This window comes from Echeneis naucrates, chromosome 22 (assembly GCF_900963305.1).
Source record: "Echeneis naucrates chromosome 22, fEcheNa1.1, whole genome shotgun sequence".
Lineage (NCBI taxonomy): Eukaryota > Metazoa > Chordata > Actinopteri > Carangiformes > Echeneidae > Echeneis > Echeneis naucrates.
Genome location: NC_042532.1, coordinates 17079668 through 17093968, shown reverse-complemented (window position 1 = coordinate 17093968; position 14301 = coordinate 17079668). Strand labels below are relative to the sequence as shown.

Below are 14301 nucleotides of genomic sequence, written 5' to 3'. Positions count from 1 at the left end.
TGTGAGGCATGTATTTTCTATTGTCACATTTCACGGCTCATTAGAAAAGCTCATCAGAGAAGCTTGGAGCTCATTGTTAGTCACCACGTTATTTCACTCTTTACAGAGCACAGGTCAGGTACATGTCCTCTAAATGTGGCCTATTCTGTATTGATTGAAAAAATTATATTAGTTGAGTGATAACAAAATGCAGTTTAAATAAATTTAATTATGCATTTTATTAATAATTAGTAAAATTAATTAAAAATATTTCTGTAATATATCTGCACATTTTTAATATACAAGCACATTTTTTTGAGGCCGAGGTGATTAAACTATGAAATGTTACAGTATTATAAAAATATTGATAAAGGGGATATTTACAATCTCAGTTTATTCAGGAGGATGGATAGAAAATATGTTCAATGTCTCACAAGGAAGTGCTATTATTTTGAAATTGCGAATATCCTTTATAAAAAGTAGCAAATGTCTTCCATTATGTATTATAATTCTTATTATTTTTAAATGGGGAGAAGCTATTTTAAATTTGGGTTTGGGGTGTAAGACAGTAAATCAGAATCACTGCTGCATTATAATGTGAGATCGGCTTGCTGAGGTCCCTCAGACTCCGGGATGAGACGGAGTATAGAAGCACTGTGCGTTCAGTGAGACACAAAAAGGCTTGTTGGCCGGCAGCCTCCGAGGTCATCAGACACGTGACCCAAAAACGACCCTTCAGCGGCACCAGACGCCGAACAGGGTTCGTCATTACAAACAGAGGAGAACGCAGGCCAGCTGACAAATGTCATGTTTTAAAATTATGCAGAAATACCTTCGAGGTTTTAAAGGGGGGAAAGTGAAGAGTAATAAATGATCCTTTCGTCTGTCCTGCCCTGAAGGGGAAATTTAATTTAAACTAAATGGGCTCCGGTGTGGACGTGAAGCTGCAGATTGATCACTTGATAAAAATTCCTCACCTGCCCTGTCAGAGGGCTTTACCTGCTGCTGAGGGTTCAGGACCTGGTTGCTTTAGTTCTGGCTGTGCGTTGCCATTCCTCCTGTGTTACAACATAAACAGCCCGTCCATGTGACAGTGTCAACAGCCTTCCCCATGCGAGGGCTGATTTGACTTGGAAAGCACTCTTCCCCGCATCCAGTGGTCACGGACCGTTGCTCAGGGATCGTAGTGTTTCTTTGACCGTACGTGAACCACATCACAGGGACGTGATGATCATACAGTGGCTGTACGGCCTGCCCTTTCACCCGCCACCATCCATCATGTACAGCTAATGATAGTTAACTCTGAGTGGCACGATAAAGCCATAACATGCTCTATTTTTTTTTTTTTTTACCTCAGCCTACACACAACAAGGCCAAACAACTTTTCCTTTCAACTCAGCTACACGATCTGAGTATAGTCTTGTTAGCCTCTCCTCTGACTCACAACACAATTAAAATGTGGTCTTAATTGACAGCAGTATTTAAAAAATAGGAACAGCGTGTTTTCTAGACAGGAGGAATAGCTTCTCGAAAGTCTAATAATCCTTGTTCTTGTAGCCTAATGTTGGTCAGCTTTATGGAAGCAAGGTCTGAAACACATAGTTTTAAAAATAGGGCCAGACACGTGTTTATAATTAATGATGTTGAGTCTGACTTCAGTGTCATATGGTTATCTTTACTTCTCCACATGCAATCAGAAACAAGACAGCCATTTGCGGAGTAACACAGAGCAGAGTGTGTAACGCTAGATGAACGCGGCACTTCATGCGTGTTTCTGCTCAATGAGCATTTTTAAAAGAAGCTGACAACAGCCAGACTATTTTCTTAATGCCTTAAAAACAGCAGAGCTGTGCAGACAGGTGAGCAGAAAAGAAAAGGGGAATGGGGAGGAAACCAAAAAAAAAAAAAAAAAAATCAGCTGTGCTTGGAAAATCACAACATGTCGTGTTCTGTGTTTTTGGTATGTACACATGTGGCTGCCGTGTTCAATCATGCTGACATGAATCACGTTTTTTTCCTTTCCTCTCAACATATGGTGCGAACTTTGGACATTTTAAGATACATTAATCATCAGCCATGTCTGCATTGGCAGAGACAGCCGCATCCATGAAGGCCTGTCTCCGAGCCACCTGATTGAAATGTTACAGGTGAAGATGAGGCTCTTACACAGAGAAGGTGTAAAGAAAGGGCAGGGAGGGGGAGGGGGCTTCGCTAGTAAGGATTTATGATCTGCTCGGTGTGCAGGGAATCCAGGTGAAGGGTGGCTGTGTTGCCTTGATACCGTCGATACATGTGGCGCACGTTACAAGCTGTCAAACACATGCGTTCAGGACTCCATTACAGAAAGGACCGGTTTGGCGCTTACTATTCCATCAGTCTGCAAGCTCGAGTTGTTTGTCCATCACCACAGACCCCTGAGGCAGAAAAACCAGGAGCTGTCATTCCATTTTGGTGGAGAGAAACTCCCACATTAATGACGACTGTCAAATGCCAACGTGGCTCAGTTTATGCTACGACCAGATGAGGTTAAGATGAGTCTCCTCAAGAGAGGCCACTACCCCTACAGACTGTGCAACAGGTGTGCGTGTTTGCATGTATGTGAGTGTGCATATTTGTATAAGTGAGACTGGCAGAAAGAGAGAATGTGTGCGGTAACACCCCCCCCCCCCCCCCAGTGCTGCAGCCACATTTGAATTTCTTAAGCTTGTTGTTTTAGCTTGCACTAAAGCTTTGCTCAGGCACTGATTCCCCGCCACAGAGAGAGCGAGAAAGGACTGACGCTTGGTTGGCCGCTGCAACGTCGACTGGCTGACAGGCTCTCAAAAAAAAAAAAAAAAAAAAACCTAACTAAAACCAAAGGGCTGCGACGGGAGAAAGACAAAGAGGCGAGTGAATGAGCGGTGATGTGATGGAAAGTGATATGCTTTCATCAACGCCAAGCTGAAGTGCTCCCACAGACAAACATGCAATAACACAACCTCAGGGGCTCCAGGACACACAAGTGCTTAACCCACACCCAGGACACACAGTGAGGAAACCAAGTGAAAATTCATTTCATTCCTTTTTATTTGTTCCCAAAACACGCAAGTGGCGTCATACAGATTCTGATATTTGAATTGAGATTTAAAAAATGTCAGACAAACAGTTTCTTACAAATAAAAGCTTATGAAGTGAAGATTTCATAGAAGATTTATGGAAGGTACGTAAAAAGTAACAAAAAGTTCTGCAACAGGCTGCAACATCAGGGTATAAAAAATGGTTTTACATAGGAACTCTTTGTAAGCACTATAAGGCACTACTGTAGCTGTTTGCTTTGTGTGTGAAATATATAGCAAGGCTCAGTACTATGGTGATCTCTTATGTTTGGTGTACACTAAGCTGTGTTTATAAAAACAGGATATATGTGCATGTATAGACATGCATGTCACTCAACGGCCGTTTTGAGTGTGTGTGTGTGTGTGTGTGTGTATGCTGCTGTACTGCAGGGGAGGGAAAAAATACCTCCCTAATAAGCTCCTACTTAAGATATCAGTTGGATTAATGGCGATGGTTAACTGTTGAATGGGCTCAGCTGAGCTCAGTCTGCGTTCATGTTTTATCAATAATCAAGAGAATGCCGTCACCTGTCAGACAACTAAACCTGCTCTGAATGTGGAAGATGATATTGGGCTCATTGCAGATAGTGAGAGAATATTTCAAGAAAATGACTTTATGCCGTTAAAACGTAGTGATCCAGTTTTTTTGTGTTTTTCTTTGTAGAAATGTGCTTATGAGTTTTTAAAAAGTTGAAGTTGAAGCCTGAGATGAGGATGTGGGTTTTGTCCCCTCATACAGCTGTTTTTTTTTTTTTGGAAACACTGAAATGTTGATTTGGTATTTTGAAATGCAGTATCACACATTCAAGGTAAACAAACTGACAAAGAAAAACTACTTTGGTCTGACGTTATTGGGGTCAGGTAACAATATTAGCATTGAGGCACAGAAGGCACTCTTTTGGGTTTCCCTTTTTTTTTTGTTTGTTTGTTTTTAGGGGGGGTTGTTACCAGTTCCTCTGTAGCCATCCAGACACGTATTCATAGACCAGCAACATTACGGCTCCTCCTGTCAAACCATACAAGAGAGCCACAGTGAATAAACATGCATATATATCCTAGTAATTAAGCAACATCAGCAACTTAAACAATGGAAGTAGTTGGGTTATTTGCACGTACCCAGAAGGTAGAGTTTATACATACAGAATAGAGTTTAGATTATCACCAAACGCTTGCAGCCTCCATATACAAAGATACCGGTGTCTCTAGCTCACAATAGTGCCATTCAAACATTACATAAACATATGAAAAGAAAAAGCTGCTGTTAAATAAATAATGCAAAATAGTAAGGAAAAAAATCCATCTGAGAGGCAAATAGTGCTCGTCCTTGTGTCATTTCATTGGAAGCACCCATTCAAAGTAGCGCTGACCAGTTTGGGACGCTCAGGCTAGATCAATAATTTCATATGATCAATAAATCAATAAAAAATGTGTTTAGTTGCAGATCTACAAATCTATTATTCAAACAGGGTTAAAAAAAAAAAAAAAAAAAAAAAAAGGTCATCTGTACCCGACATTCTTTGGTCTAAAGGATGATTTTAATATACGAGTACAGATTTCTTACCTGGTCCAAGCCTCATTATCTTGGGCACCAACCCCTTGTATAACGCCAAATACCTATAAAGCAGAAAAAGGACATTAACCATGTACAACATCAAAACATGATAATTATAAGTATGACGTGAAGATGTGAGACACATGTATTCAGCACATAAGACATACTGCATTTATATTCAGGTTTCAGGTGCTTCACTGAGTAATTATTTTCTATGACTTAATATTTCAGTTGCACTGCGTTCTTCATTTTAAAACATCAGCAACTGGTTACTTTGCTCATTAAAATGACTGAAGCAACATTTTATAATAAATCTGACGAACAAACACTTTTATATACACATTACTTATACAATGAGGTATACACTGTGATTCTGCCACTTGTACTGAAGTAGAATAATCAGAAATGTCTTTCACACATTCGTTTCGTATGTGTGTGATTGAGTATTGAGTGACTGAGCTGGAGTGTGGAGGTGAGGACTCGCCTGTCTGTCTCTCCCCACTCAGGTCTAAGTCCAGGGCTGCTGAGTACCTGCCTTAATGCATTCAAGGTGATCAGTGGCTGCCTGCCTGCGCCTCGTGCTCCCTGTCCTGCTCCCTGCCCCCGCCACTGATGGCGTTAATAAGGCTCGACCCACTTCCTCCCTGGCCCTCTGTCTGATTAGATTGACCTGTGGAGCGCCGCGCGGCTCGTTAGGGTCTGCTTAACGACGTCTCCCATAGGGACCACTAATTAGCTGGGACTGTGTTGTGTTAGAGCAGGGGACTGGATGTGACGGAGGAGGCGGCCTCCACGCACCCCTGCGACGACAATGCTTCAGTGCTGTTCCTGTAGCAGCCCCCAAGGCCCCGGCGTCCTCTAACTACAAACATGTCACTGGCCCTTGTCTACTGGAGCTGCATGGGGGGAAAGTGAGAAGCCTGGGGCATTTGCTAGCATAACATAGATCTTCCTTGAAGCTTCCATTTAGAGCTGTCATTCTCTTGAGGTTCAAAAATATGTTAACATTTACTGTTTAACTGACAGACTGCAGAAATCCTTGATCGCATACATTGGAAAAACAGCCCGGAAGGTCACTTTTAGCTTTCCATTCATCACATCACAGCTTTGGGTAAAGTTTTTCATTGACTTCACCTGTAGTTTGCTAAAGAAACTGACGCCGTGCAGTGAAAGTGCTAAGCTGTAGCTGCAGCTGGTACATTTGTCCCTCTGGGCTTAAGAGATAACCAGCTATTAGTTCCTAACCAAACAGACAAAGTGGCACATTGATTCTTAGATGCGCCCGTGGCAATGTTTGAAATGTTGGCCTGAGGGTCGCCTTCTTATCCTACTCCCCACCCACCGCCCTCGATTTTCTTACCCCTCCTCCCGGTACACCAGGGCCATGGTCTGGAAGCAGGTGCGGTACTTGATCTCTCCTGGCACTGGCTGGGGGCCTTGGATACGGCTCTTGGCTACGTCGAAGGGAATGTTCACACAAGAGGAGATGGTTCCAGAAACCAGACCGATAGCAAACTTCCTCAGGAACTCGAGAGACGGGTCCTACCAAAGAGGAGGAGATGTAAGATCAGGCCTGCATGGTGAACAAGCAGAGTTTTGCTGGCAACATTTCTAGCGACCAGGTGTAAAAGGGAAAGGAGTTGACAAAATAAACTGTGATACATTAGATGTATATGCATGTGGGTGAAAGTGGGAGGGCATGAGGCTAGTGCATATGATTGCAAAGCTGGCATGAAAGCCCTGATCATTTTATGGTAGCGGGGGGCAGATTAGTGCTTCCTGACTGCGGTGCAGCTTTCTGATTGGCTGAGCAGAAGCACATGTTCTTCGGGGAGCCAAGACGGAGGATTTATAAACAGGGTTCATGCAGGCAGACTGGGGAGGCATATGGGGACAATTTGGGTAATTGGGCTGTGACTCGGTACAGGGGTATTACTGTACCAAAGAAGCCCAGACTCAGAGAGCTCTGACAGCTAATTGGCCAGGATATTTTTACAAATGACAGCAGCCTCTCTGGTCCAGGCCTTTCTCAAAAGGCTGGACACCCTGAGAGCCGAGGTAAATCAACAGCTAATCCCACGTCTTCTGCTTTTTTCAAGTGGGATGTGGGGAAGGGGGTAATGTACCCGCGGCGTAAGTACACCCATCAACCCACTTCCTCACAGCCTTAAGCAAACATCACCTCACACATTGACTTGTGAATGATGGCAGCGTGCTATCTGCCTCGTCTGTACTATTCAAATGGCAATATGAGAGAAACCCGAGCTTGGTGGGCTGAATTCCGACTGCGGACATGTTTGAGTTGCAAGGCCATTGCTCATGTTGCTGACAAAGGGGCTTTGGAGAAATGCCACTATCAGCTCAGCCTGTAAGCTGTCAGAGCCCACAATATTTATCCGTAGCTGCCTCAACAATGGCCGTCGTTAGCCTGTCACAAACAAGATCAGTCTGTCAATGTACCGACGGCTCATTCCCAAAAGCGACGGCCACAATCTGAGAACAGAGCTATTTGAGTCATCTAGCCACATAATTATCATTCACAGAGGGATGACCACTTGCTTCTCTGTACATCATGCATCACTGGAAAAATGTTGAAAATATAGCAGAGCCTGGGCTCCCACTGTAACCTCCCCCTTGAAAATAGTACTGTTGTCTGCTTCCAATTAGTTCATTGGAGTTAATCTAATGCTCCAGTTTGTACATGTGGAACTGCCGTATGGTAACGTTTCCATTAAACAAAATTAACTTTAGTTTGGGCCATCAGGCACTGCCGGATGTGTAATCTGAGACCTTGAGGATGTTATGACGAGCAAACAAATGAGGTATTAGCGTAGCTGATCTTAGAAGCTTCTCTCTGATTTTGGCTTCCTCCTTGCCTGCATTCAGGCTACAACTAATCACACTGTCAAACACTTGCTATTCCCCATTGGCAAGGTGGCTGAGACGCATGTGTATCATATTGCCTGAGGTTAGCAAAAAATTTGGCGTAGTCAAGGTTACAAACAACAAAGCAAAGCTAAAAAGTGTGTCTGTCATTTGTCTTTGCATTTGTGGGTAAAAAGCAAAACAGCATTGAAGGTCAGAGTGTGATCATAGATTTTGACTGGCATATTACCGGACTGGTGGGAAAAGCATCTTTGACATTGAAGTAGAAGCCAAAGTAGATCATGTTGAAAACTCCATGGCGCCCCAGTGTTGATGTTAATCCTTTATTCAGACCGTTCAGTCCTAACCCGTCCTTCTTTATGATGCGTCTGGCTTGGGCAAATGAGGAGGGTTGCTGAATTGGAGAGAATTAATTAAAAAGAAGAAAATGTCAAGGACTGATGCACAACTGCTGGGCCACGAGTGAGATGTTCACATTACCCGCATTTCAACTTGTAAATCTTTGCAAGTCAAGATTTCATTACTGCAAACCTCTTTGAAGGAATCTCTGTTGGCTTGCAGACTGACTTTCACCACTTCGAACGGATTGACAACGACAGCCTCAGTCAAGCCTGCGCCAAGCCCTGCAGCAGACAGTGCCTGAAGGGAGATGGATATTATTTATCACTGTCACTCTGGGGTATTTGGGTGGAGGCGGAAGAGAAGCAATGAAAAAGACTGCCAATATGTTTCGGCCTATAAGAGTCCAATGGTGGCTGGTAGAGTCATTTTTGAAAACTTGTTCCTCCGGTCTCTTTGTTTCAACATTTGTTTCTTCCACTGTCGTCACTATTATCATTTGTCAAAGTGTCATATGACGGAATGACAAATAAAATAAACAGAAAGGTGGGAAAACCTGCAAGACACTCGGGTCAGAAAAAATTTATAGAATTTATATAATCAAATAATAATAATAGTCTTAATTTAGTGACATTTGTGTGATTTAATGTGTAATAAGCACCTACGGTACACATAAATGTAAATATAATTAAAAACATGCATTATCATGGGGCCAAATCTAAGTGTGTGCATGTGTCTGTACATGTGTGCTCAGAGAGAAGCGTAATGGGAACATGTCAAGAACGTGTCTATAGCTCATTACTCTTCCTGCCCCTTTATCCTGCTGTCAGAGCCCCAGGACCCATCCTCTCAGACATGCCTTGCGATGTTTACACAGCCAGCCGGCCGCATTTTAATTCCTTATTTGTGTTATTACTGTGTGTGTCCTCATTAATCAGAGTGAAGGCATTCAGCTGCACCGTGGTGAATAGGAGAGACAGCTCCATTTGGGACCACTCTGTAATTCACTTGCACTAATGATCAGAGGTGATTACAGTACTTGATGCACACAGGCCTTTGAGGGAAACGGGGCTGCAGCCGCTTGAAGGGATGATAGTGAGAAGGAGGTGGAAGAGGAGCAAGAAGAGAACATGATGGATGGGACAGGTAAACATTTCTCCACCAATGGCTGGAAAAACATGCTGAGGATATCCCCTTTGCCGGATGGCCTAACTGATGGCCTCGTTCCAGGTAACACATCCATCATGTCTGAAACTTGGGTGGCACCTGATAAGGTGCTGACACACCTCAGTATCGTAGAAATGAATCATTGAGAGTGAAACCAGTTGTACATTTGTTTCCTGTGGCATAACCGTCAAACAAAAATTTATTTAATGGGAGCGTGTAATACATAATATTATTTTGATTTGGCTGAATCTAAAGAATGTAAAAAAAGCCATGGGTCTTTTCTGATGGATCTAATGTAGATGTAAAACCCATCGCGAAAAAGTGGGCAGAAAGATAAACTTTAAAATGTTGGCTCCCGATTGTGTTTCTAGTTGGGACAAATTCCTCTTTGTTTATCTCCCCGTTGCATGATCAGTTGGATTTCAGGCAGGTCAAAAGGTTTGGTTGGCTGGGTTGCAGTTTCAACAGTTACATGGTCCTGAAATAGGATTTTAATATTTTACGTTTTGTTGTAAAACTAGTCTTGACTGAGACTGTACTGTGAAATAAGAGTGAACGCCACCACAGAACATACAGAGCAGCTTGCAGCTCCAGTTTTTCCCCTCCCTTTATACTCAGTGGAGTGGCTGTCTTCCCCCATCTTTGTCAACAATGCTTATTACACGGTTGTCTTGTTTAAATAAGCTTTACTTGAATTCTCAATAGATTAAAACCACCAGGAAATCCATTATATGCTTGTATGTTTAGTGTGAGTACAAGTCAGTCAATTTACGTGTACAACATGAGCATAAAAGGTTTTGGCTATGCAGCAAGGGTAATAAAAAAAAAGTGCAGAGTAAGTTAACCTAACCTATAAGATGAATAAAAACACAAACATTGCCAAACTCTAAATCTTCACTTTAATCTTATAGCTATTGTTTCATTTCTAATCCAGCGCGATAGAACAAATGTGCAAAAGAAAACTCTGCCGGTATTTATGGTGCAGACTGTACTCCAGTTTAACTTCGTTAGTATTAGCTTGTATTGTTCTAAAATGATTACGTTTGCATTTCTTACTTATGCAAGGTCATTTTTTTTTCCTGTTTTCAAATTCTGTGCTAGTGCCCATTCATTCTCTCACACTGTGAGCCAGTAAAATCAAAACAAAACAAAGCCTCAGTAATAAACATGGCTCCAGACGAGCACCAGCTAAACTGGATTCAAACAAAGCAGGACTAACCAAACTTTTTTTTTTTTTTTACTTCTGTAATGTGGCTGCTCTGTGGTGTGGACTGAAGCTTATATTGAATTATTTCCGCTCATGTAAGTTTCAGACGGACGTGAAATAATTAGCTGAGATGATCAGTTGATGACCAGCTGAGCTCTTGTAGTGCCAACGACAAACCCGATCACGAATCATCATCAGTCATGAGAGCAGTCAATTACATTTTCATATGTTACACATCTAACTTGTACACCCAAGTGAAAATGCCCCTTTCAAGCTGTTTTTATGTCAATCAAAATATTGAACCTACTGTCCAACAACATAATCATATGTTGGTTCTCTCTGATTGTTCAGAGAGGAATTTAATTTATTTATTTTGGGGGGGTATGCAACACAAATAAATGCCATACAAATGTTATTCAAGTTGGTTCATGGACCATTACAAACTTTTATTTCACCATCTATGACACACTGTAGTGTGTTAGCATCAGGTGTGCTGTTAGAGGTACTTAAGACTTATCAAACCTATTATTCTGGGGTTACTTTACTCCATAACAATTAGATTTTTTGTTTATAATGTAAGATGGCTGTTATTGGCGGATGCTGCATTACTCTTATTTGGAAATGTTGATTTTTCCACATCCTTCCTGATCCTGTGCATGTGTGTGAGTGTATTCAGGTGTTGCTGCGTCTGACACTTACCAAACCAGGGGACAAAGGGGTCAAATTCAGCAGCTTCTTGTACTGCTCAAAGGTGAAAAACTGGAGGAACAAATTAAGTATGAAGATAAATAAGCAGGAAGAGAGTCACACTGTATTAATAAGCAAACATCTCTGAACACATATACACCCATGTATGTACACAGACAGACACGTAATTAAAAGCAGCCACATTGGATCCCACTTCGGAGGAAATGTGAGTTTGCAGGGTGTTGCAGTGACTCAACACAAATATTAAGCTCCACTTCAAATTTTACATCTCAATCTCTGCAGAGACCAAAAAGTCTAACGCACATTCTCATGAGAGACCCTTCCACTGATTTGTTTCTCTAACCAAGGGGCAAAACGCCAACAGAGGTGTTTTAATTGGAGCTTTAATTCTTGCCCCAGACATTTCTCATCATCAGCCTGCTTTGTTCACTGTGTGAGTGATTACCCCTTCTTCTCAGTGTGAGTGCTTATTTTCAAAGTTCACACATCCTTGTCTCCAGCATCTCATTACAAAGCAGCTTCATGCCAGGCATCAGTCCTCTGCTGTGCCACGACACACAATGGATTGGTCTCCGGGAAGGGCTTGCACTAGACGCTCGTACGCCAATATTTGACAGGCTAATAGAACAAACAGGACTTGCTGAACAAATGGTGAACATAGGGGATGTTGTGAAGTTTTAAATCAACATGGGCATGTTACAATAGAACCAGCGCAGTTGGAGTGTTTTCAAGCCCAAGTGGAGCATCTCACAAAGAAACCATTATTTGAGTTGTGTACCACGTTGTTCACGCAAAAAAAAAAAAAAAACAAAACCGATGTGCTTCATCTAACCTTAACAGCTCTCTTTGGTGTCTCTGCCACAATTGGAGGTAGGATGCCTTTGTAGAAGCCAACGATGCTGCACGGAGAGAAAATAAAATGTTAAAAATTCTTATTGGATGATGCTGACTTGTGCAGTCATACATTTAATTAACGACAATACTATGTGCATTGTAATTGATATTGCCTTTTCTCATAGAAATTAAATGAAGGAGGGCAAAAATAACAGGAACACCTTTCTGGAATGCAATATACTTTTAAAGGGAGCCCCACTTTCCAAAATAATCATACATGTGAACCATATGAATACAAAAACGCATATAATACATCACATTTAGTTAAAATATTATTAAAAAAATTAAATGGAGTGCTTTCATAATATTAGATGACCCACAAAAGACAGATTTAAGAGGATCATTTGAACGGTCAATGCATCACTTCCCAATGTCACATTATATGGTAAGAGCAAATGTCAAACACATCACAGCTACAGTTTGTAATGCGGGTTCTCTTCTGCACATTTTGCTTGTAAAAGTTGAAATAAACTTAATTCACCATCTCAGACAAAGCTCCTTTAAAAAGACAAAAAATAAGCAGTTTCCCTTGAAGCAGCTTCAATTTGCCTACATCCTGTTAGAGCCCTTTGACATGGCACTTTTTGAAAAACATGTCATTACGGCAACATATCCAGTCGCTGACAATACTGGACATAGTTGGACATGAGTAATACGCAGTTCACAAGCAGGAAGTACTGTACATTTCTGCTGTTTGGCAGCGAAACTACCAAGATATATTTTCAAACCACAAACCTTGGTAAACATTGAAAAGATTTAAGAGTTTATTTCAGCATTTGATATACTGGCTGTTTCAAAAGAAGGTAGCTGTATAATTTTAGTCTATTGGGTAGCTTGCCTTTGCTCAATCATACATCCAGCCCTGATTTACAGCACACTTGGCGGCAGGAAAAATAAAACGATACAGTGAGTTATGAATATAGAGATGTATGTCTACATTTAAAATCAAGCTTTATTTTGCTAGGAGTTACTTTCATGGAGTGTATTGGTTGTGTAAAGGGACAGTTTGGTTAGATTGTTAGATTTTTCTAAAATGTATTTTTAATACAAGTTAAAACACATGTTTCATTCTGTCAGGTTTAAACAACTTAATTTTCTGAAAGTAAATCATTTATAAATGCCTTTTATAGCCAATTAAATTTTTCTCTCATTTGGGTAAACTGGGATAAAGTAACAAAATAGGAAATCATAAATTCTCACTATTGCTTACCCAGCGATCGATGTTTACAGCTAAGACGACAGTAGTGTGCTTTCAGTTTTGCAGTGATGGCACAAACCGTGTTTCGTATACATTGAGAAATGCACACATACACACATTTCCCTCATTCCTCCATTTGGTGAAAACATGGGGGTAATAGTTCATTGTTTGAACTTGAGTTTGCACTGACAGGACCATACAGAGGATGTCAGTCAAACAAATTTATCCAGGCACTTACATTTTTCATATTTTCTGGATCAACTTTATATTTACATGCTATTTTTCTCTCAAACTATATCCATCTGTGACATTAAGATGTTAATAAAAACTATGAATCAGTCCTATTTTTGGTTCAGGTGTGAAACACAACACATTTGTAGCACCACATACCACTGAGTCATTAGCTGCTGTGGTGACAACAAACTACTGGCAGGAGAAAAACATTTTTCGTTTTCCTTCATTCCTACATGTGTTACATGATTTGCCACAAAGTAAAAAAGGAAACGCAACATCTTCTGACACTCAGCAACTCATACAGATGTTCCCGGCCCTGTAGGAATCAATTACATAATTGTCTCCACACTTGTTCCTTTTTACACACAACTAACCGTCATATAATAGCTAAACATGAACCACACACGGTGTCAACACGCCGCAAATTATGTAGTGTATTGTTATCCTGTGAATTATAGTATGTGAAATCATATAAGAAAAAGAGAGACATCAGGAAAAAAAAAAAAAAAAAAAAAAAAAATCACCAAAGATGGAAGAGTGACGAGGCCTATTTCCATGACAAAGATGCCTTTTCTGTTTTGCCTTTAACATGTTTTTAAAAAGCTTTTCTTACTTCCACACTTCCCTTTCTTCTTTATGAGTGAGGAAATATACTGTCAATGGAAAATGGCAAATATGTAAGCACCATTAAATGCTTCCTGAATGTTGAGTGTTGTAAATATTGACTCAGCATACTCCACTAATTTAGCTTTGCCAGAGAGCTTTTTTTTTCTCCTATAAAAACACATTCACTCATTATAATGGAGATGGGCAGGGTGCTTTGTTTTGAGTTAATTCCAAATGCATCATCCTGCTGCTATAAATACTCAGTAAAGCTCAATAATTGAACAAAAGTATGCACAATTTATTCTTACTTGAGTTACTGATACCAATTTTTTTAAAGCATTTTAAAGCAGCTGTGCACAGCTGTGACAATTTTTATTGATGTGACGTATATATCAGGTGTGAATCTTCATATGTGGATGTTTTATATTGTTACAAA

At 40.8% G+C, this 14301-nt stretch overlaps 1 protein-coding gene across 1 annotated transcript in view; it reads right to left on the bottom strand.

The window, feature by feature from the left end:
• Positions 1 to 3783: 3783 nt before the first annotated feature.
• The window catches only part of slc25a21 (solute carrier family 25 member 21), a 78664-nt gene continuing 68146 nt past the window's right edge, over positions 3784 to 14301 (bottom strand). Inside the window, exons 5-11 of the mRNA XM_029493318.1 lie at positions 11766 to 11832; positions 10925 to 10984; positions 8044 to 8151; positions 7742 to 7906; positions 5987 to 6168; positions 4636 to 4688; positions 3784 to 4080 (exon numbers count right to left, since the gene is read on the bottom strand). Of these exons, the coding sequence (XP_029349178.1) occupies positions 4019 to 4080; positions 4636 to 4688; positions 5987 to 6168; positions 7742 to 7906; positions 8044 to 8151; positions 10925 to 10984; positions 11766 to 11832 (697 nt within the window). The 3' untranslated portion in view covers positions 3784 to 4018. The remainder of the gene's footprint in view (positions 4081 to 4635; positions 4689 to 5986; positions 6169 to 7741; positions 7907 to 8043; positions 8152 to 10924; positions 10985 to 11765; positions 11833 to 14301) is intronic.